Consider the following 24,720-nt stretch of genomic DNA (forward strand, 5'->3'; position numbering starts at 1 on the left):
TTGCAGCTTTAAATGTCAACACATTAACTGATGCGCGACCATTAACTGTGCTTTATACGTGTTTAACTGATGAATGGCTAATTTTCAAATTAATGTTTACATTTTTCTATATTGTAATTAGGCTGCCAGCATCTTTCAATTGACCATTTATTTGTGTTGTATTGTTTTTTTTACAAGTTGACTTTTTAATTTTTGTCGCTCAGTGCTTGGCTCTACATCAGTGACATGAAGCTCTGGTTTAATATTTCTTCTTGAAAATGTGAAATGTAAATTAAGTGTAGTTGTCGCAGTCACCTGTGAAATAACCAACAATGAATCATAGTCAATGTCAAGTATATATAAATTTAACATATTCATGATAAATAACTTTAAAACGTATTTTTTTATATATAAAAAGCTGTTTGTATTAAACTTGGCAGTTTTTTTTATTGAGATCATATATTTTTAGAATCACGCCTGTGAACACAGAAAAGGACAAGTTGTTGCTTAAATAGAAAATCGTTTTTTCTTTTTAATAGATGTGTTGATAAAAACAGTGAGACTCTCCAGTGCAGAACAACTTGACATATACAAAAACACAATAATAAAACATTAAAGACATTTCTGTGTGATGTGCTTTTGTACTGAGCAGATAAACAGAAGCGAGGAAGCAGCTGTTTTAACCGTCTGTATTCACAGAGCACTGACAGTTAAAACAAACTTTTTAATACTTTTAATAACTCAAACATTTTTCAAAAGCAGATTTGCAAGTAGTCGTCTAGGATTTAATCCTGTGGCTCAATGTGTTTACCTGAACCACCTCTTCTGACATCACCCACCTCTCTCAGTTATTTTTTCACTGATGTGTCGTTTGAAGAATATCAGAGCACCTTAAGAATCGCTTAATAAATAAATGTATTATTATCGATCTCCCAGTCATGTGGGCATGTAGAGACACTCAGCAAATAAAGAAGATAAAAACATGTCACTGAAGTCAAACAGCAAAAAGTATTCAAGCTGGACTTGATGTCACTTGATATGTTTCTCGAAGGTTTGCGTAAAGGAAACAGACAATCATTCTCACGTCAGTCCAACCTGGCAGTACATTGTTTTCTGGTTTGTTTTGCACAGGATTATTTCCCTGAATTGATCAGTCAGTGGAAAACAAGCAGATCACAGTTACAACAGTGAAATCAGACTGGAGGTGTTAAGGCTCGTTCACACCAGAGACCGGAAGCAGAAATTCACCTAGACTTTTTTGGGGGGTTTGTGTTTTACATTCTGCTAAGAATGTTTTCTCCCATTTTTCATCCTTTGACCTGGAAATAGATCAGGTTCCTGTCGATGAACACAACCAGCCATATCCTTTATCCTATACATTTTTATAAGGGACAATTTTACAGACTTTAATTTTTATCTTATCTGATCATTTGGGGCTTTTATGGAAACAATACCATTAATAATAATAATAATATAATATCAACTGTATTACATTAGGTAGAATATCTTTGGAAACAGGAATGACAGCTGTTTAACCATAGAATGAAAAATATTGTGTATGCTGAATATAAAACCAAATGTTTTTATTTTCATTTTACTATTTTATCAAGGAAAAATGTGATAACTATTATTAATCCTAAAATATCCTGATGCTCGAAAAGATGTCAGATGTAACTGTACTTTTACAAACTAGATACAACTATAGATTTTATTCAGATAATTTACAGCTGTTATCGTTGTTTCCTCGTGTCCATCTGCTCTTTCAGTTTGCCCTGACAACCAGTGCTGTGTATCTCTGGTCATATTAAACGTTAGGAGCCAAGTCAGCCAAATGGAAACCAGCCAGCAGCGACCCGAGCTTTCTGAGCTTCTTACTAGTTTCTATTAGTAAAGGGGAGAATAGCCTCAACTGTCAGTAATCATCTCGATTGTCCACGAAGGAGGAAATAGATGATTAAGGTTGTCAAGCTCTGTCTCATGATGTTCTGCAGCTCACTTTTGAGCCAAGCTTTATCAAAAAAGGTGTTAAATAAAAAAACATGTGGTGCAACACAACTTATAAGCTTCAGTTCAGCCAACGACTCCCTGAAAGGCCAGAAGTGTAATGAAGGATCACTGTTGTTCAAAGCTACAAATTCTCATTTTCTAAACATGAATTTGCATAAGGAAATCAACTGAATGTGACATTTTAGTTAAGATGCTGCTGTGACAAGACACTCAAACAAACAAATGCCACAGGTTCTGGTATTTACTGTCTGTTAAATCTGCAGCCTGAGATCTGAATAGTTAGACTGCATTCATGTGGAGGAGTCCGACCGGAGCATGTCCTTCCCCTCCGTCCTCTCACTCACTCCTCTTCACTGTCTCTGTCTAATAAAGGTCTAAAAATATTCTTAAAAATCGGCAGCGCTGACTATTCTCTTCACAAAAACAGGTTGTTTCGCGGCTGCCGACAATGACGTCCTCTGTCTGGACGACATCATGTGTGACAAGAGTGCAGTAAGCGTTGGTCAGCAGGTGAATAAAAATACTGTATAGAAAGTGAGGCCCTTCCAGAGAGTTATGAGCCAATCAGAGGCCACGCTTCAATCCCCTGAGAGTAAAGGAAGTGTCCTTTTGGTCCATTTCCAGGTAACAGAGTCTAAATGGAGGCCATCGATGAAGGTGTTACACTCACTGGTAACGATCCTGTAACTGGTCCAGATTTGAATGTTGCAGCTTCACTTCCCTTTTTCAATAATCCTCTATTTAAACAAGTCTCTTTTTTAAGGCAAAATAATTTAAAGGTCACAATCAGACGTCAGGAAGTCTCCATCAGCTGGCTCTGACTTCTCACGCAGTCCGGACACATTTCATTGGCTGCTGATGTCCCACAGTCACAATGTGAGCTCCACCCAACAGTCAGAGGTCAAAGGTCACGAGAGCTGGGGTTATGAAAAGCTCTCTCTGTCGCTGCTCTTAGGAACGTAGTCCCAGCTGTGTCTCCTGAACTCCTCCTCCTTCTTGTGCAGGTTCCTCTTAAAGAAACCAGCCTGAGAGACAAAGAGACGTCCAGTCACAACATGAAGCAAGTGCCACTACTACGACAGCTGTACTGCAGTACACTGAAGTTTACTGTAGACATTATTCTGCAGTATACTGGAATCTATAAGTAACACAACATGATATTGTGATATGTTTTAAATATTTATAGTTATAATGCAGTATCTGTCGTTGAGTACACAGAAGTGCTAAGTCTCATATATCAGCATGGTTGATGTTGTCATTACTGCTGTCCATGACGATATGTAAAGTTAATTTGCAGTACATGCCAAAAATCTTATGTATATTCATTTAGAAAATAAATCGCAAATATATATTTACCTTCCAGAGACACCAGATGAGAGCAGCCAGTATCATCAGACCCAAAACTAGACTGACCACTATGATGAAGACCTTCACTGTCCTTGTGGGTTTCTGGGTAAAAAGAGCTTCAACCACCACCTAGAAATGTACAACACACAATATACCAACAATAAAATATTATTAGAATACACAGCAGTTTAGTGGGATTACCTTGTTTACATTCAACCACCACAACTGTATATTCATAATAAGTTGTACTAGTATATTGTACTAGAGCAGAGTACTTAGTTAATGTTACTGTCCCCGGGTAGTTGGTCAGTTTTTGTTGTAGAGTACAGAAATTGAAATTTACTTCCAGGATGAAACTTTGATGACGATGATGATGAAGTGCGAACACACAGATGAACTTGTGTTGTTGCCGTTAAACCTTTGTTTTGATTGTACTGAGGCTGTGATTGGCTGCAGAGTGTCCTACCTGTACTGCAGGTTGTTTCTGGATGAGGATGGTGTGAGGATCTTCTTTGGGAGATGACATCATCGCTGTGCTTTCCAACTTCATGATACCATGACGACCCTGAGACATAACATGTCACAATAAGATAACGGTTTTGATATCATGTTCCGGTTTGATTGGTGTTCTTCCCTATTCTATTTCAGGGTGTGTGTGTGTGTGTGTGTTACCGGAGCTTGCAGCAACACAGCAGGGTTCAGTCTTGTCTCCAGTTGGATTGTGGCATCTCTTCCTGCCTCCAGGTTACCAAGACGACACACCAGTCGCTCACACAGCTCATCACCACGACCACAGAACTACACACACACATAAGATGTATCACCATAACGATTGTGCAGATATTATTGCAACCCTTTTATCTTGTATAATATTAATCTAAAATTAAAAGAAACTAAATTTATTTTCAGTTCCACCCCTAACAACCCCTTGCGGCAACAGCATTTAGAGCGCTCTGATTGGCTGTTCCTTTCAGCAATGATTGCTGGAAGGATGGCTTTTTTTTATGTATCAGGCAAACACAGCATGATGTAAATCTGAGAATATTAATTTGCAGTGCTACATTGAATTGTATAGTTGCTATCTTTGCGAGGACCTATTTCGGTTTCAAATAATAGTAGTGACGACATTTCTGCATTGTGAGGATGTGTGTGTGTGTGTGTGTGTGTGTGTGTGTGTGTGTGTGTGTGTGCGTGTGTGTGTGTGTGTGTGTGTGTGTGTGTGTGTGTGTGTGTGTGTGTGTGTGTGTGTGTGTGTGTTTACCAGTCTGCGGGTGGAGGTGGAAGAGAAGAAGAAGATGAGTTGTTTGATGAAAGAAGCCTGAGGAACGTCACAGTCCTCGATGACTGAAACAGTCGTGTCACTGATGGAACACACTCCATGAGACGACTGTAGAGACAGAGAAGTAATACAAACAAATGAATATTACCCACTGTTGTACCACTAAGGTTTACAACAATATCTACTTTACTTATACAGCTACTTCTACCACCTCTCCTACCATTACTAACACTGCCACTGTGACCAAATCAGCAACCACCATGGCTGCGTGTTAAAGCCAATGTAATATCTCCCCAAATACTTCTGAAACAAAACATTTTTAGAAGTATTTTATTTTGGGGATTTAGCCGCCGATTCAAATGTTCCCTTTTTTTGTTTTTACCTCTTTTATCGACACAAAGCTTTTGCACAAAACTGCTAGTTTCCAGACATTTGAAATCTTTGCCTCCTTTTGTTAAGAGTAAAGAAAGACAACATGTTCATAACATAAGAGAGGGGTTGAAAAAAGCATCCATGGTGAAGCCTGACATCTGCTGGTGAAGCAGGTACAGAAACATCCATCTACTGTTGACTCTCACTGTCGCTTGGTATTAAAAGTTGGTCACTAGATGCGGCTGCAAAGCAAATTCTGATTCTTGGCAGGTGAATTGTAAAATCTCCATTTTCTCTTTTAGATTTCAGGTCTAAGCTGATCAATTTACTTCTCTGAGTGGAGTCTCTCAAAATATTCATTAAATGAAGATGAAATGGCGGCAAGTGGTCAACACAAACACCAGCATTTGAAATTCACAAACTAGTGAGTAATATACAACTAGATGTTATACTGTCTGTGATATCTCTGCTTCTTCTAGTACTCCTGCTGCTGCTGATGGTTCTGTCACTGCACGTACCTGCACGTTGATCACCTGCAGCAGTCTGTGTCGCCACGGTGTGAGAATCTTCGGTAACGCAATCTCAACCACGGTATCTATCGACCTGCTGGGTCCAGAGTTTAAAACCTGCAGACACAGAATAACACATACCGGAAGAGATCAGTATAGATCAGGAAATATGTTGTTGCCACAGACACTGTGACTTAGCTACAACTTCAGCCTATGTGGTCGATATTTGTTTACATTTTGGCCAAATTAGCAGTAAAAGCAAGTATATGACAATATAAATATAATCTAATTATATTACTATTTGCACCGATGAATGTACTATTGTTGACTTCATTTTATACTGAGGAAAACTTAACTAAGATATTAAGAAGTTCTGGAGATATGATGAACATATTTTCTACAAGTAGGTTTATGAACGTTTATTAATGATGGACAGTGGAAATATTTTTATCTTCTAAGTTTAAGTAACAACGAATCTAAAAATATGTGTTTATGTTGAGTTCAGAATTCACTTTTACACACATATGAAGAAACCCCAGAACCATACCTTGTATGTGTAGTTGAACGTTTCAGAGTAGCAGTTGACTGGAGTCAAGTCTTCATCTCCAAACACAAAATATGTGGGAGTCACAAAACTGCAAACAGACAGTTCAACAGAAATGCATTAGAACAGGAGCATCAGCATTTCCAGCTTGTCCTACAATCTACTTAATAGGCACTTTTATCAGAGAGCAAATTCTGATTGTTTCTGATTACACAAAAGGAAAGTACTGAATTATTTATGCAGAGTTTGGTGAAGGGCCTGGGGTGAATCCATTCGTTTTTGGTGCTGATCTGGTTTCAGGGTCAGATCCAGGAGTTTGTGAGATAAGGCAAAATTCTTGTCCGTTTTTACAGAAATAATGTCTGAGGTAGAACTACTACTACTTTTAGATGTGTGTCTAGTCGCCCAACAATATAGAGATTATTATTAACAGTTCATTTTGAAATAGTAATGCGAGCCGACTCACCCGTGGATGTTGAGGTTGACTCCATATTTAAGAGGAAGGAGGAGACTGAGGGAGTTGTCATGGAGATACTCCGCCCTCTCATAGTTATCACTGAAGAGAAAACGTTAAAAAACAAACGATCAATGAACTTTAACAAATGGATTGAATCATTTCTCTCTGCCTTATTCCAACAAACTAAATGTGACTTAAAGAGATAATCGGTATGTGTGAGTGTGTGTGTACCTGCTGGTGTTGACATGGATGTCGATATCACCGGACGTGCTGTTCTGGCTCACGTCCAACAGGAAGTTGATATTTAGCTACAAGAAACAGGACGTCAGTGATTTTAAAAGATTTTCATGACCAACAAATACAGGATGTTCTCCCCTGATATTGATATAAAAGCTTTAACATGTTGAAGGTAATTCCAAGTTAAAACTGCTGCTCTGTTGGAACTCTGATATTTCAACACTTTCATGATATGAACTCAGAAAAAAACAGAGACAAAAGACCGAGCGAATATCTGCTGACGAAACAAAAGCTGGAGAACTGGAACAGATTAGCCGTAGATAGAGAGACTATGTTTAAGTTCAGCTTCACACAGATGTTGGCAGGGCTGTAGGTGCTCTGTGATTGGCTGAGACTAACCTGGCTTTGTGCTGGGAGCTGGAGGCTGGTGATGCTGCAGTCGACCAGCACCATTGTACTGTTGATTTCCTCGGTGACATCACAGCTGACCAGGTTGTCCTGCTGCACACACACATACACACAGGCAGTTATTTCAGGAGTTCATTCATTAGTCATTTGTGTTGCTATAAGTTATAATACAATGATTTTAAATAAATAAAAGACAGTTTTTGATTAGAATTAGTCAGGTGAGTTTTGATAGTTAGTCCTGTATGACAAACACTAATTTGCCACATTTCCCCCCCAAATTGAATGCAAATCATCTTTACCGCCCCCTGGTGGCTGGCTACAGTTAAGATCCCAAACGCTACATCCTCTGTAATGGCAGATGGGAAGTGGACCAAACTATGAAGTCAGAATACACCTTAAACAAATGTTTCTTAAAGATGATTTCTCTCATCTTAGGTTGTTCTAATCACATTGACGAATGTTCAAGTGTTCATATTTCAGCTAAGTTTGGTTTTAATGGTTTTATTGGATTTTTATGCTACAACAGGCTGACATGTATTGATTGACAGCTGAGACTGACACACGATTGGTCGAGCGCATGTTTTAGCAGGACCTCGATAATGTGGATCACTATCGCAGACTCCGAAAGCCCTGGACACAGGGTATGGTTTTCCCACCCTGGATTCAAACAACATTCTCATGCACAATGTATTCACAGAAAACAGTTCTGCATTTAATCCAGCATAGTTCTATCTGATTGATATCAACATCTTTGTCCCTTGTTGACTCTCCAACAGAGCTCCCTGTCAGAGCTGCATTACCGAACTGCTGATGTTGAACAAATATTTCAAGCTGCTGCTGCTTCACATTAAAAAGCATCCAACTGCAGAAACACAAGGTGGCTTTTATTGTGAAACATAGACTGGAGCAGAACATACACTAAAGTATAAAAACAACGTCTTTATCAGTGAATTTCACAGTGACTGCGTTTTAAATAATATGTCATTGGTGGTTAGTGGATACATTTTTCATATGTCAGTTTCCTTAGACTGCCCAATCATCACAAGGTAAACTCACGTTCTGCAGAACTTTAATGTAGTGGATGTTGTTTGGGAAATACAGCATCAGTCGTGGCAGGAAGGCGTCGTCTCCGGAGTTCACCATCGAGGTTTTCAACATGATGGTCTGTCCAGAGCCGAGAGCAAAGTACTGCTGCTGACTGAGGACACACAACATCACTGACGTTACAGTCACAACCAATGAACGTGAAGCTGCTCCCGACTTACGACAAAAAACAGGGCTGAGATATAGACATAAGGTTTGTTTCTATATATTTGGTTTTATTTAAGTTTTCTCTTTATTTATATATAATAAAAACAAATTATGGTTTTGTCATAAAGGTTTGATTAACAACTTAGGAATCATTGCCAATTTTTATAAATGTATATAAGTCGAGCTTTAGCGATCACATCACAGGATCTAAGACGTCACTGGGCTGGAATATTTGCAACCAGTCATATGGGAGTGTTTTGAGAGAGCACAGTAACAACGTGGTCCAGCTCAGGCCGAGATAGAAGCATCTCTGCAGACTGATGTTCTAAATTAGTCAGCAGCTAACTAGCATCATGTGTTAGCCTGCGTGAGAGAAATAACCTCCACGTTGTGTGTTATTTTCAGAGAAGCCCGCCTTGCGTTAACAGAATTTGAGACAAAATTGATCATAAATATTAATTTTGTGCGACTTCTGTCCTAACTGAGTAAAACAAAATACAATATAGCTCCTGTTTCCTCTCTGTGTAATACTTTTTGCTGTTTATGTATGTGTGTGTGTATGTGTGTGTGTGTGTGTGTGTGTGTGTGTGTGTGTGTGTGTGTGTGTGTGTGTGTGTGTGTGTTTGTGTCTGTGTGTGTGTGTGTATGGTTGTTTTCTTACTGTGGCAGCACCAGTTCGGCCGACAGCTGCATGTTGGTCGAACAGTTCACCAGAGAACAGGAACGGGCAAACCAAGTCTGACAGAGAGAAAGACGCAAGGAGTTATCCGATTCAGTGTCATCAATAATAATCTTTATAATAATAACATTACACAAGACTCCTCTGACCCCTGACCTAGGTCCCACAGCTGATTAACAATGTCCTGATGACTCTAGCTGTACATTCCTGCACTCGTCCTGCTCTGTGTCGGTGAGTCAGTGGGACGTGACGTGGACACAGGATGAGAAGACTAATGACGGCTAATGTGCTGCAGCTGTAAACACATCTGGATTAGCAGGAAGGGCTTATCATTTTGTGTGGAAGAGCGGGCGTCAGATTTCATGCTTCCTTTCGTTGGAAAAAAATAAGGTCTGTCTGGAAATGAACAGACAGGTTTCACAGTGTTGTCACATTATTCTCAGTTTAAAGGGAGTTGTTCAGGTCGGAGAGCCTCTATGTCCCGTTAGTCAATCGTGGAAATAATCTTCAAACGATTCAAGAGGATTTGTCATTTTTCTGATAAGATGTTTTAGTTGTTATGCTAACCAGGACCGGATGGTTTTAACACTAGCTGTTACCTGGTTGGTGTTAGCACTGCTCAGTACCTAGTTGGTGTTAGTACTGGTGATCTGGTTGGTATAAGCACTGGTTAGTCACTGGTTGGTGTTAGTACTGGTTAGTACTTGGTTGGTGTTAGTACTGGTTAGTACCTGGTTGGTGATACTGTTCTGGTTGGTGTTAGTACTGGTGAGTATCTGGTTGGTGATGGTGTTCTGGTTGGTGTTAGCACTGGTTAGTACTGGTTGGTGATGGTGGTCTGGTTGGTGTTAGCGCTGCTCAGTTCCTGGTTGGTGATAGTGTTCTGGATGGTTTTAGTACTGGTTAGCACCTGGTTGGGGATGGTGTTCTGGTTGGTGTTAGTACTGGTTAGTATCTGGTTGGTGATGGTGTTCGGGATGGTGTGAGCACTGCTCAGTTCCTGGTTGGTGATAGTGTTCTGGTTTGCTTTAGTTAGTACCTGGTTGGTGATGGTGTTCTGGTTGGTGTTAGTACTGGTTAGTATCTGGTTGGTGATGGTGATCAGGTTGGTGTTAGCACTGGTTAGTATCTGGTTGGGGAGGGTTTTCAGGTTGGTGTTAGTAGGCTACCTGGTTGGTGATGGTGTTCTGGTTGGTGTTAGTACTGGTTAGTTCCTGGTTGGTGATAGTACTGGTAGGTGATAGTGCTCTGGTTGATTTTAGCACTGGTTAGTACCTGGTTGGTGATGGTGTTCTGGTTGGTGTTAGTACTGGTTAGTACCTGGTTGGTGATGGTGTTCTGGTTGTTGTTAATACTGGTTAGTACCTGGTTGTTGATGGTGTTCTGGTTGGGGTTAGCATTGGTTAGTACCTGGTTGTTGATGGTGTTCTGGTTGGGGTTAGCACTGGTTAGTATCTGGTTGGTGATGGTGTTCTGGTTGGGGTTAGCACTGGTTAGTATCTGGTTGGGGATGGTGTTCTGGTTGGGGTTAGCACTGGTTAGTACCTGGTTGGTGATGGTGTTCTGCTTGGGGTTAGCACTGGTTAGTATCTGGTTGGTGATGGTGTTCTGGTTGGAGTTAGCACTGGTTAGTATCTGGTTGGTGATGGTATTCTGGTTGGGCTTAGCACTGGTTAGTACCTGGTTGTTGATGGTGTTCTGGTGTCCTGTGCCCTGCTGCAGAATGGGTTTTAAAGGAGGGAAGGTTTTGGAGGAGGCTCTGTGGGTGCTTTGTTTTTGGAGACCGTAGGAAACTTCAAACTGGACCGGAGTAAAAATGTCCCTCACGTCTTTCTGTAAGAGAAAGAAAAGGTAAACGTTGTTGTCAGTCATTGACATGCTTTTATGACAATATTGCATGTATGTTTTTTGCATGTGTGTTACCCTTTGGTATGCCACGTGTGTTGTACACGTAAGGTGGCCGCGTCGGGCTTTCACATTACCACTAGTGCTGTTGGACGACCCGTTACCATGGAAATAGAAACGATGAGGGAAGGATGGTTTATGGAGGAGGTCAGAGGTCAAATTATACTGAAGATCTGAAAAGGGGAGAAGAACAATAAGAAATAGGTAAATCAAATACCCTCCTCTCTAGTGATTATGGGTCGTGTACAGTAAGTACAGTTATTTATTATTTTTTCTAAACAATACCTTAAATATCCATTTAGAAATTAGATAAATAACCCTTTGTTTTTAATTAATACTAAGAATTGCAGGTCAATTGAGTTTTACCTTTAATCTAAAACATTTGCGGGTTTGTTCAAATATCAGTCTCACACACTCATTTTACCTATGTCTCCTTTGAAATGTCTGGACCTGACACTGAAGCAGACGGTGACATTGAAGCAGACAGTTGGAGTGTTGTGTTCTCTGCACAGCGCCACCTGCTGGTCAATCTGCTCAGGCAGCGTCAGAGACGCCTTCACCTGAATCACTGGACGGGTCCTACAACAAAAAGGACACGTTCAGAGAAATGATAACGGCATATTGTGACTGGACGGAAATTCAGTCAGTTGAATTTTCTTATACAGATTGAAAACAGTAGATGATTTCATATGATATCAATCTTAATAGAAGCATAAAACATTGATATTCTGCTTCTTCCAACCAGCTAAAACCTCAATTAAGACAGAATTACACTTTTAGGTCTTGTGAGGGCTTACCTGAGAACCACAGCTGAGTCCGAGAGGAACGCACCGACCGCCACATCTGCACAGAGAGAGTTTAACCTGGGTTAATGCAGAGAAATAAGGCATATGTTGGGACACAAGAAGTGATTATAGTAACAATGAGGTTTACCATGGTAGCCATTATCATCAATGTCAATGCCAGAGCTGAGCGACTGGCCGAACATCCTGAGGTCACGACCCAGGGTGGATCCAGTAATTCTCTGACGATATACACATACAGAGTTGTGGAAATTACAGTGCAAATAAGTACCTTTACTCGAGTATTTCCATTTCATTGTAATTTATGTTTCTACTCCAATATGTTTCAAAGGGAATTGACTACATGTTTTACTTCCCTATGTTCATTAAAAAACTGCATATAAAACATGTAAAGAATTTACAATGTAAAAAAGAAATATATAAAATTAGCTTGATTACGAAGTGACCGATTTTCACAAATAATTAACAACTACTTTGATCACCGAATAATCATTTCAATATTTTTTACTGTCAAAAAAGAATAGTTTCAGCTTCTCAGATATGCTGATTTATGATTATTTCTCTTCTAAAATTACAGTAAGACCTACAATAAACTATAATATTTCCTACTGTTACTGCTTTTATGTCACTTCCAAATTCTCTGTATTGCTGTTAGCGCTTGTACCTGAGATGGAGTTGGTGAGATTCCCTCCTTTCTGCCATTATAGATGTAGACAGCTCCTTTCAGGTCATCTTCATGTGGGGCACCGATTGCCACATCTACACACACACACAGACACACACACACACACATGTTAATATTATTGTCGTCACAAAGACTCTTGCTGTCTCAACCATGACATCAGCCTAACCTTGCACTTTCACCTACAAGTTGATTTCCTTCCTTCCAGGGGGTCATTAGTTTATGTATCTTTCCAGACTTGATTCTTAGATTAATCAAAGTCAATTTTTTCCCACCTTCCTCTATATTTTTAATAAGGTTGTAAAAGCACTTGGTCATAATGTTTTACTTTTTGGCTCATAAACAAATAAACAGGATGAAATGTGCTAATTAGGCATCGGTATGACTTTATGGAAAATCTTCCAAATGTCGGCCTAAGGGGGTAACGTGTGTGTTGCGTCGGCCTTTGGACCTAAAACATCCACATTTCTAAAACAGTTGGAAAATGTTAAGCAGGATGAAAGTTGTCAGAGTATGGGAAAACAGCAGAATGGTCCTTTAATGTTTAACCTGAGTCTTTTGAAGATGTGAAGTCCTGAAAGGAAATGTTTTTTTTCTACAAACAGCAAGCTACCGGAACACACACACACACACACGTCTTTTATCTAACTGTGGCAGATTAGAAGGCAGGTTCAGGGTCCAGTTAAATACAGCAAGAGTTTGTCATTACAGTTTTAATGAACTTAATAACACACTCCACCCCTCACAGCACACCACACACACACACACACACATATACACACCACAGATGGTGAGGGGTCTGTTTGTGTGTGAGGGCGTTGTGTTCGAGTCATATCTCTTAATTATCACCAAGTGGCAGCTACCGTTGGTGTTGGGTGGGTTGTGCTCCATTAAAATACATGACCAGTTTATAGAGCAGGAGAAACAGTCATAGTTTTATAGTATATATTTTGTATTTACTTTCAGCAGTAATAGTCGCACAAATAGTGGTAGTATTAAGAGTAGTATTTGCAGCATTGTTAGCAGTAGCATCAGTAATGGTATTAGCACTGGAATTAGCAAAAGTCATATTAATATTATTAATTTTAATGGTTTAACCAAAATAAAAAATTATAGGTCAGGGCATGCAGGTGTGGTTATTACCATGGTAACCATCGTCATCCAGGTCTCCAAGGTCAGCGATGGTCTCTCCAAACCGAGCGGCATAGGCATCACTGCCAGTCAGCTGAAACTCCGCCTCCAACATCTCCGCCTAAGAGCAGGTCAGTGAGAATGAAATGGTTTAGTGCTGCAGCTGACTGTTTATTATTTTCATTGAGGATAAATAATCATATTATTCTGTCAATTCATCAATTATTTATCTATAAACTCAATTTATTAAGATGTGTGACAAAGTAAAGCATCAACTCACAGTTCAGAAGCTGGAACAAGACAATGTTTTTGTGTGTTTCTTTTTGTGTGTGTGTGTGTGTGTGTGTGTGTGTGTGTGTGTGTGTGTGTGTGTGTGTGTGTGTGTGTACATGTGTGTGTACGTGTGTGTGCGTGTGCTCACCTTTCCCTGGTTTATGTACACGTGCACTCGCCCCTCCTCCCTGGCGGCCCCAGTTGCCAAGGGAGCGCCGACCAACAGATCTGACAAACCATCAGCGTTCAGATCCACCGCACACAAACTGGAGCCAAAGTACGATCCCAGCTACACACACAAAGACACACAAGGTAAGTACAAAGTCATCTGCTGTTTGAATGGAGGATGCTAAGTGGCTACTTACCTCTTTTCCAGACACTTCAGAGACGACCTTCAGCAAACTGTTGTCTATGGTGAGGATGAAGACCTGCAACCCACCAACACACACACACAGACACACTAGTAAAAACAGACTTAGGGTACAGTCAGTAAACAGATGTGCAGGTAAACAGCTCCTACCTTTCCTCTCTGGTTATATTGCGGAGCTCCACCCACCACCTCCAGTGTAGCAGGACTCAAGAAGTGACCAGCTCCAACAGCGTAACCTGCAGAGCACAGTGTCCAAATTCAGCCTTAATCATTGGTGGAAAGTAACTAAGTCCTCAAGTACTGATATTTCAAAGTACTTTATTTGATAATTATCTTTCTATGATGCTTTCTACTCCTAATCCACTACTGTTCAGATTGCTTGGGACTGGAATTCTTTGACACTAACACAGTACTAGTTACTTTTCAGATTAAGAGTTTACATATAAAATGCCCCCGTTGACAAAGATTAAAACAGTTTTTCAGTATTATTGACTTGTGTTGTGTGGGCAACTGGGTGCTTGGTTAAAGCCTTGGTTTAATGTGTAGTTGTTATTGTTATGACTGAGGTAAGCTGCCAGGAAATGGATCGAAGTCTGTGCAATGTGGGTGTGTGTGTGTCTGTGGGTATCAGAGAAAGTCGGTTTGTGTAAATTGCGGTGGTTCTCTACCAACAGTCATAACAGTACACCACACCTCTCTGCTCAGCTTCCTGTTCATCAACCTGCCTCTTTACATCAGGTTTTGAGGGTCTGTGCACAATTTCAGCTAAATTTAAAACCTATTAAGACCTTTTACAATTTTTCTCGTTTGCTTAAGCACGATTTTGAAAACAGGGCCCGGTTTTTCAAAACACTACACACAATTAGCACAACGACACACCCAATTAGCAGAGCACCTAAGATCCTTTGTAAAATGAAACATTCTTGTAAAAACTATAAACAAGTTTATAAAAAAAACAGATTGGTTCCCATATGAAACGTTTCATATTGCCTAATTCAGTTTGAGCCAGTTACACACTGCTGTGGCTAACCTAACACACCTTTAGCAATTCTACTTCTTAGTGATTACAGTACTGTAAGTGAAGTACACAGAATAAGTGCAAATATACAATCAATTCACCAAACACTACACAAGACCAATGCTGCAGACTGATGAAAATAGAATTGATTTCTCTCCATATGCCCAAATCAGACATGTCAACATGGAGAATCACAACAAAACATCTCCCAGTTTTCATGCTACTACAGTAGTGTGCATAACACTGTAAGATTTATATCAGACAAACAGAAAACTCTGTATCCAGTACAGGTTACAATGACAGATGCCACTGTATATCTGCTAAGATTTGGCTGAACTCTTAGTCCAGCCTCCCTCGGCGTCAATCTGTGGTTCACGACATGGTCAACTAGTGTTGTGCAAATTTCATTTGATAAATTTGGTCTTCTTATTCTTTGAGCACGTTCTCCTCCTGCTTCAGGTCTTCATCTTCCTCTACCTCCCCCTCGGCATCTACCTCTGGCACGGCCTCCCCCTTTTCCTCTTCCTCCTTCTCCTCCTCCGTGGATTCCCTCTCTCACCCTAACTCTTGGTCTTCTTACTGACTCCTTCCATTTTGGTTGAAGTCAGGGGAACTCAACCGCTTCATTTTTATTGTGCTTAAACCTGATTGTTGTGTAAACAATTAAGCAGTCATGGGTTTGCGCACCTGATGGCTGTGTTGAATCAATAGGCTCATTTGACAGTCAGTGCTTTGGAATTGCAAGCAAGTGACATTGATATATTGATATACTTCTGTGTCGAATGTATACAAGTGTGTTTAGTGTTTTACAAATCACTGTGTGGAAGGTTTGCAAAAAGTGTGAAGTAGACATTGTGCTTATAGTGGTGCAAATCTGGGCCGATGTTTTGCTCCTTGAGTGTAAGGTTTTGATAATTGTGTAATACTTTTGATTTTAGTGTTTATGCAATCGAAGAAAACTGATATAACACATACAATTCAATTAGATATCCCCTTTAAAATACAATGAAAACCGGCAGAGACAACAAAGTCTCTAATAATTCATTATTTTCAAGTTGTTTTTAAGTGCTTCTCAGGGGTATATTTCAATAATTCCTACGATATAATTGATTAAATGAATGAATGAATGATTATACGCAGCAGAGTATGGATAGATGGATTAACATATTAAAATGATTAAATTATTTGATTTAATTAAAATTTCACCATTTGCTCATGACACATTGACTGTTCTAGCTCCACATCATCCAAGCAAAAAAAAAAAAAAAAGTACTCGTTAAGCTTCGGCGACATTAATCCGTGAGTTGTTTTTCAATATGAGGCGGGAATAATCATGGGGAGCGGAGCCGTATGCGATCGCTGTAATTAAAGTCATGCTGGCAAACTGCAAATGGTTTTTCACAGCTCAGCATGTCAGAGTAAAAGACATTTACATTGATGAGATCTACATTTAAGCAGCTTACTGTGGCTGTGTCCTCTTTACTATTGATCCATGTAAAAAACAAATGGTGCTGCATATAACAATACTTGTTTAGCAATAGCAAATCTAACAGATCACCATTTAATCACAAAGGCAAACACATTCACTTAATGGATTTAAGCCAGGGGTGTCCAAACTACGGCCCGCCATCCATTTTAAATTGGCCCGCCTCAAAAAATTAAAAAAAAAAAAATTATTATTATTATTTTTTTTTTTAAACTAACAATTAAGTAGCACTTAAAAGGTACTTACTTATACACACTTATTGTAGTTTTGCTCTATTTTTGAAGAAATTGTACTTTCTTGATTCTTGTTGTTCTGGGTTTGTACCCTCGGGTACCCTTGAATGCACTTAATATAAGTAGCTTTGGATAAAACCGTCAGCTAAATGTAATGTAATGGACTATGGCCCACTGTATTGTACTTCTCAGTTAACACCGTTACGCCACCCCCCCCACCCCGCCCTGAGCGACGTGATTGTCATCAGTCCGCTCCAGGGCAGGGGGGCGTGGCGGCGTGAGTGGCCCAGACCTTCGTATTTTTTTCTGTATGTGGCCCTCGGGATAAAAAGTTTGGACACCCCTGATTTAAGCAAAATGGTTTGCATTTGCTGTCAATTTCTGACATGACGGAGAAGACAAAGCCTCTTGATCAACCCCTGGTGGCTGGCTGTATAGATCATAAAAGCTTCCTCCATGTTAGCAGATTGGACATGAACCAAACTAAAGAGTCCTAAAGAATCCTAAAATTAAAAAGATAACTGATAACACCTCCTCGTTGATTTTAATAAAGCCCCTGGGCTACAGCATAACAGAACACTGGAAATAAAAAACAGACCCAGCCACAGTTTATGCTTCTGCAAGAACTGAAAGAAACGTTGGGCTTAATAGAAGAGGCAGAAAAATCCTAAACTCGTCCTTCTGTTAATTCCGATTTTATAACTTTATCAATGACTCACCAGAGAGAATTGGTGGTGAGTGACTCTTGTGCATGCGTTTGTCAATAAGTCTTGAACGCAAAATAAGTTCTAAAAAATGCGGCATATGAGATGAGATTCATTGATAGCACTAAACTTTTCTAGTCGTCGTTGATTTCCAATTGTAGCATTTCTTCATCTTGTGCACCAAGTGACAAATATCATGTCACATAGATCCAGTGTTACAGTAAATCAATAGTATATAGTAGGAGATGTGTTATCTACCCAGGTAGCTTCCGAAGCTGACTGTTCCAGCCTCATCATCGAGGTACACTGACATCCCTCGACTGGACGTGTTGAAGACCAGAACTGAACCCGTCCAATAAGACGTCCCTGGAGCCCCCATGATGATCAGATCCTGAGAGACAGATTTCAGAGTTCTGTGATGTAAAGTTCCACATATTTCTATTCAAGGTCTATACATCTGTAAACATTACACTATCATAGTTTCTGTTAGATTTGCTGCTTTAAAATCGAAATAGTTGGTCGTTTTAACACACAGAAAACTGTCAGGTCTTGTTCTCTTTTCTTAAATGGAAATAATTCCTTTCTATGTGTCAAGAGCATTAAGGAGAACAAGGACTCTTTTAAAAACTTCTTGTACATGATAGTGACGGAACATCTTCAGTCTGCTAGTGGAAGCAGTGAAGACAAACAGGATTTTAAAATAGTGTGTTGACTGTGTGTTGCTGACCTCTGTCAGGAAATTGGAGATACCAGCCTGACATGACCCGTAATCCTCCCCGAACTTCCTCTGGTGGTCTGCAACAGACAGAGACGCAGGCAAACAGACACGTTGGGAGGTGAAGGTTAACAAACTTATCTGAAGATAAAAAACGAACGATTTCCTCCTGCAGCTGAACAAATGCTGCTACGCTCGCACACATGAAAGTAGTAAGAACAAGAGATTATGCCAAAATTTAAAAAGTGAGAATGTTGTCACTTTCAACAAAATGGCTTTTAGAATTTCCCTGGTGGATTAGAATGGAAGAAAACTGTAATTTATGATCTCTCCTGTAGTATGATGTACGAGGAAATATGTGATATGACATATAAATCTGTCTTGTGTTAACAATAATAACAAAAAATCTATGTAGGCCATGTACCAAGCATTTCAAAAAACGAATATATGCGTTAAATTCCCACAAATACGCTGAAATTGGGAGAACAACAAACACATCCTTTCAGAAATCATTTGGAAACCACAAAACAAGCCTGTAACACTTGACGTGTGTGTACCTCTATAGCAGGGGATCATGGGCTGACCACGTCTCAGGTCGCTGCCATAGCGATAACACACTCCGTTAGGCAGCTTGTTGTTCTGACTGTCCTTCTTCGAGTAGAAGACGTTCTTCCAGCGGTGAGCACATGCCTAAACACACACACACACACACAGGATGCGACACACAAACAGCATGTGACATGGGCTCATTAGTGTCCGTAACACAATCACACGTTAGCAGAAGTGTTGTTATTCCCATGACACTGTGACAGAATCTGTGAACATAACCAGCTCTGTTGTTTTTTTATTTTAGTGCTGCAGTAAAATGTTTCACTCCGAGATGATTTGTGAGGAAACAGTTGATGCTGTAATGAAAGTGTTTGCATAGTCACTAAGTTAAAAGTTCCTGGAAGTCTTCAACATCACCTTTGTGCTCATGATTCATACATAAGAATGCAAAGATAAATCCCCTAAAATAAAATCAGCCTCATCAAAGTACAAAGCCTTTATTAATTTCTTAACTTTTGTAGACTTTTAAATTGTATGATCAGTACATGTTCTTCATGTTTTTAATCACGTGGCCTCTCTGATGAAGGATTTTTAACTTCTGCCCCTTGATTAAACTATGTGCTTTGTTATATTTTAGAGACTAAATAACTAAATGATGAGTTTCTATCACAGAAGATTAAACTAAAACTGATTAGTCACTGAAAAGGTCAAGATAAACTGGTGATATATTGTAATTAATTTATATAAATTAATAATAACCTCAATTTGATATTTATAGAGAAATGTATGACATAGTTCTTAAGAAAGTGATGATAGATAAACGTTTACTCTCTTTCTGTGTGTTAACCTTGTGGTGCTGAAGCCTTCACACGGTGGTGATGACATTCAGTTAATGACAGTTCATTGTCATCCAAGGAGGTGTGTGTGTGTGTGTGTGTGTTTGTGTGTGCATGTGTGTGTGTGTGTGTGTGTTTGTGTGTGTGTGTGTGTGTGTGAGAGAGAGAGAGAGCGGCAGAAGGTGTGTGAGTTACCAGGACGTGTCCATTGTCTCCGGGCTGTCTGGACAGACTGACTCCCAGCCACTGGTGATCACTTTCTGCTTCACACGTCTTCCCACAGCTCGACACATCTGCACACACGAGTTAAAGAGCCCACGTTAAACCTCAACAAGTTGAAAAAACATAACCGAACATGTCTGATTACTGTTTGTTTCATGGATTCATTTTAATTTCAGATGAGATGTTAAGCCTTCCACTGTTTTCTCAGAGGTTACCTGCTTCACGTATGTCATGATTTATTTGCTATATTTTGTTATCTCCAACACGGACCTAGTTTTGTTTGTTTGGAAACAAGTAGACATAAAGACAACTGAACAGATTTGCACAAAACTTGGTGGAAGGATGTGCTATGGGTCAGGAAAGAACCAAGTACATTTTGGGGGCGGATCCAGGACATGACATCTGCAAGCTAAACAGCTGAAAGGCAGCATTCATGTTAGAGGTGTTTTGGCTCCATTCAAATTAATGATGGTGCAGAACTTAAGTCGGTGTGAATGGAACCATAGTCTTTTAAATTCAAATTAAAAGGTTTTCACAATTTAGATAGAAACACACCGGCATGCATGTGTTCGCAGTGCTGCGTCTTTGAAGTGATGTTGCAGCGGAAAATGGCTCCTGGAGATTTAACCGTCGGATTGGAGGATAAGTTGGCTACTGGAGCGCCAACCACTAACCTGAGAGAGAGAGAGAAAGAGAGAAAGAGAGGGAGAGAGAGTTACACTGTGTCTGTTCAGTGTCTAAATGGCATCTGTGTGTGAAGCATCAAAGAGCTTCTGTCACTGAAAAGAACTGGGCAATTAGCATGCACACACACACACACACACGCACACACACACACAAAATGACGCGTCCTTAGATAATTAAATTAAGATTTATAGTTCCCTACAGCTCTATGACGGCAGGAGTCATTACTATGGTCAAAGTTCATGACTGAGGAGATTCATCATCCATATCATGAAAACCCATAATGCTTTGAAATGTAGTTTAGCCATGTGTGTGTTAAATTCTAAGATGGCGACAGGAGCAGTAATTGGTGATTTCCATCGCTGAGGTCATCATGCCCAGACTTCCAGATGTTTAATAAAACATAACCCAACACATATTCATTCAAGTTGAAAATAACGACATGTCTGTATAACTTTATGGAAAACAACCACCTGCCATCGAATCAACAGAAGATCAATGGCAGTTCAAAAAAGGTCAATAGTAGATCGATAGATGATCATGATACAATACAAGATCAATAGAGGATGAACAGCAGTATAATTGTAAAGCGATATGAGGAAAACAAGGAAAACTTGTACAATAAAAGACCAGTAGGAGGACACCAAAGGATCAATAGTAGGTCAACAGAAGATCACTAGAGGAACGATCACAGATCAATATCAGATGAAGAGCATGGAAACTGACCATTTGTGAGTTTTATGGCGATGCAGCAGGACTGAGTATCCAAACATGGAGGAGGCGGGACCGCTGAACTCCAGACTGTGCTCCTGATCCAAACTGTATCCTGCAGCAGGACAGACCAGCACCAGGAACTGGACCAGGACCTGAACCAGGACCAGGAACAGACTGCAGCGCGCACACACACCGACAGCGGAGGGATACATGATGGAGGACAAACTGCAGGGACACCAGAGAGAACCCAATTAGAAATGTACATATATACAACAATCATTTCCATCTCTACAAACTCATGTTGTTCAAACCCACATAACTTTATAGAAACCTCCAGTGGAGATCTTACAGTTTACAAATACACACAACCAGGACGGATTTGGGGTCAGGTGGAGTATAAATAGTCTATAAAGTATTTCATTCAGGGTAAAAGAGCAGAAATAAGACAAGGCAGATTATTACAGATGTAACAATTTGTAAATTAGTATAAGACTCATAGATTAATAGCATTGGACACAGAGTTAAGACATTTATTTTAACAGTTATACGTAAAGACTGATGTTATCTGTATCTTGTCTGTATTTGAACATGCTGTCAGCAGCCAGTTAGCTTAGCAAACATCGAGCATGTCTCAGTCCAAAAACAATACTTCTTAAGTGCTAAATTATAAACTTTTAGTTTTATGAATGTATTGTTATGAAATTTGTTTGAGGTTTCTGCTCAGTTTAATTTTCTCTGAACTATTTTTAGAATCACTTTCAGCTTGAAAGGTAGTACAAAGTGAGTTCTGGTTGTTATCATCACGCGAGTGAAAAATCAAAAGTTCAGGGATAAAGGTTTATCAAAAGATCAACATGGTCTCTTTAAACTACTTTATTTAAATTAGTGAAAATAACATTTTAACATTTCACCAAACTACTATCAAAAATCAAAAAGGGGAATCCTAACTTGTAGACTAATTAATCTACAACATCCAACATTGCTTTTCATTACAAACTAACTAATGGATTAGTCAATGTAACATGGTAAACGGTGGAAAATTGCGCTCACAATGAATTAACTCAATGTTTTGTCTTGTTTGACTCAAAGTTTAAAAGAACTACCAACTATTCAACTCACAAACAATGTATGACAAATACTATTTTTGCTCAAAAATATACTTTAACTGACGTGAAATCAGACAGTTTCAGTTAGAGGGGCCCACTGGCAGCATCAAATCTTTCCAGGGCCCCCTTGTTTTTACCTACGGCCCTGTTTAAAAAAAAAAGATCATTACAGCATTTTAACTAGTGAAACTCTGATGAGATGAAGTAAAGTGTTTATGATGAATTATGATTTACTTGAAATAATCAATAAATGATTATGTCTGAAAGTTACACTGACGGTCTAACTTTGAAGAGTTTAAATAATATTTGTAGTGTTTCTATGACTGATCACTTTTCATCCACACACTTGGACTAACGGAGAGTTGACGGTACCGTTCACAGCGCAGATATCCCGGGTCAAACGGAGGATCCGGTCGGTACCGAGCAGATGTGGAGTCAGCACCGGGCAGACATGACGGAGAGAGCGGGGGTTTGTCTCAGAAGTGTCCGGTGACTCCTCTCCTCTCCCGGCGAGTCTCCTTCAAACCTCCTGTTGATCCTCGCCCCGTAATCCTTCCACATCCGGTGACCGATACGCGGAGAAAAGGATGAAACTAAAAGTGATAAAAATAAATGAAACATAAAACACTGAGGAGAAAAGTGAGAGAAGCTGAACTTCAGGATGAAGTCAATGAAACTCACAAGAGAGCGCGCAAAGAGATCCTCCCTCCCTGTGCCTGTGTGTGTATGTGTGTGTGTGTGTGTGTGTGTGTGTGTGTGTGTGTGTGTGTGTGTGTGTGTGTGTGTGTCATGGACCTTAGGGGACATCTAAACCAGTTCGTTCTATAAATCCATGTCAACAGTTACCTCAAACCTAACTCTTGTTTCAGTAGTTTAGTTCAGGGTTTGTTGGTTTTGCATGAGTCTGCCGGAAATGAGTGTGTGTGCAATGTCCCCAGATGTGACGTTTGACAACGTGTGTCTGTGTGTGTGTGTGTGTGTGTGTGTGTGTGTGTGTGTGTGTGTGTGTGTGTGTGTGTGTGGCTCAGGGTGTTTCCTCCTCGTCAGTTATCACAACGGTGTGAATGAAGTCCGTTGCTCTAATCTTATTGTAATGTCTGAAAGCTGGAACTCACAAATACACATCGACTGCTCTCCACAGCACTGTTAGAAACATCACAATCCTCAGTTCATTGAGATGTTTGAAAATGTTCATCAAATACTCCCCCATGTTGACATTAAAGTTGCAGTGTTTAGTAATTTAGTGACAAAAAGTGGTGAAGGTGCTTGTTGCAGCGGAACACCCTTCACCTCATCCTCCCCTTCCAAACATGAAAGAGAACCTGTGGTAACTTTCAGTTTTCATAAAAACTCAAAAGGTGTTTAGTCTGTACAGTCTGGGCTGCTACAGGAAACATGGTGGCATTTCAAGAATTTCAATATAAAGGGCCCATTCTAGGGTAAATAAAACAACAATTTGTATAATTTAGATGAAACACACTTGTGAAAACATCACAAGGATTATTTTCGATTTAAATTTCTGTCAATAGATCCCTTTCACCTACATTTTACACAATGGGCCTTTTCGCATCACATAGTTTCTGTGGATTTGTTAGCTCCATGTTTTAAAGCTGTTTGTCTACTCCTGTACCACATTAAATCAATCAGATCTGATTTATGTAGCCCATAATCACGAGTTACAATTGACCTCATATGGTTTAACAAGGTGCAACATCTTCTGTTCTTAACCCTCGAATGGAGCGAGGGAAGAACCACCATAAAAATAGTTCCACAAGAAGTAAAAAGGAATGTAGAGAGATGCAAGTGAGAGGGATTCTTTTCCAAGGATGGATAGAAGTGGAACAGAGCACATCAACAAAATAACACCATTTACAACATTCATGAGTAAAGAAGGTGCTACATAAATATTGAGGTGTATCCACATTTAAAGATGAAGAGAGCAGCCACAACAAATTGGCATGTTAGTGGTATTGCCAGTAATAGTCACATATATGTGAGAAGGCATATGGTTTATCGCACGTCACAAGGGTTTTATACTGGATTCAAATATAGTGACTGTGGACGTCATTGTAGTAAAGCTAACTCATTTTCATTAAACTAGTTTCTACCAACTTACCATGTTAGAATAATCCATTACGTTTTATCTAATGTACAAATCAGATTATTTTACTTGCCTGTACAAATATCCCGTGTGTACATACTCAGGATATTATTTTATTT

At 39.7% G+C, this 24,720-nt stretch overlaps 1 protein-coding gene across 2 annotated transcripts; it reads right to left on the minus strand.

The window, feature by feature from the left end:
- Nucleotides 1-482: 482 nt before the first annotated feature.
- On the minus strand, nucleotides 483-23,247 carry itga4 (integrin alpha 4). 2 transcript variants are annotated; one of them, XM_061088715.1, is made up of 30 exons: nucleotides 23,182-23,247; nucleotides 22,873-23,093; nucleotides 21,407-21,619; nucleotides 20,552-20,670; nucleotides 19,970-20,067; nucleotides 18,947-19,079; nucleotides 18,402-18,469; nucleotides 17,933-18,065; nucleotides 14,384-14,469; nucleotides 14,229-14,291; nucleotides 14,012-14,152; nucleotides 13,603-13,711; nucleotides 12,442-12,536; nucleotides 11,908-11,998; nucleotides 11,772-11,817; nucleotides 11,399-11,553; nucleotides 10,993-11,147; nucleotides 10,750-10,902; nucleotides 9,052-9,128; nucleotides 8,196-8,337; nucleotides 7,131-7,232; nucleotides 6,726-6,802; nucleotides 6,504-6,593; nucleotides 6,041-6,128; nucleotides 5,503-5,610; nucleotides 4,595-4,720; nucleotides 4,006-4,131; nucleotides 3,800-3,898; nucleotides 3,343-3,462; nucleotides 483-3,011 (listed from the first exon to the last, which is right to left on the minus strand). In XM_061088715.1, the coding sequence occupies exons 3-30, from the start codon at nucleotides 21,604-21,606 to the stop codon at nucleotides 2,910-2,912; spliced, it is 3,102 nt and encodes a 1,033-aa protein (XP_060944698.1). In that variant the 5' UTR covers nucleotides 21,607-21,619; nucleotides 22,873-23,093; nucleotides 23,182-23,247; the 3' UTR covers nucleotides 483-2,909. The 2 variants fall into 2 exon arrangements, with proteins under 2 accessions (XP_060944698.1, XP_060944699.1); XM_061088716.1 differs by lacking the exon at nucleotides 23,182-23,247 and having other exon boundaries at nucleotides 22,873-23,144.
- Nucleotides 23,248-24,720: the final 1,473 nt, after the last annotated feature.

This window comes from Limanda limanda, chromosome 16 (assembly GCF_963576545.1).
Source record: "Limanda limanda chromosome 16, fLimLim1.1, whole genome shotgun sequence".
Taxonomy (NCBI): domain Eukaryota; kingdom Metazoa; phylum Chordata; class Actinopteri; order Pleuronectiformes; family Pleuronectidae; genus Limanda; species Limanda limanda.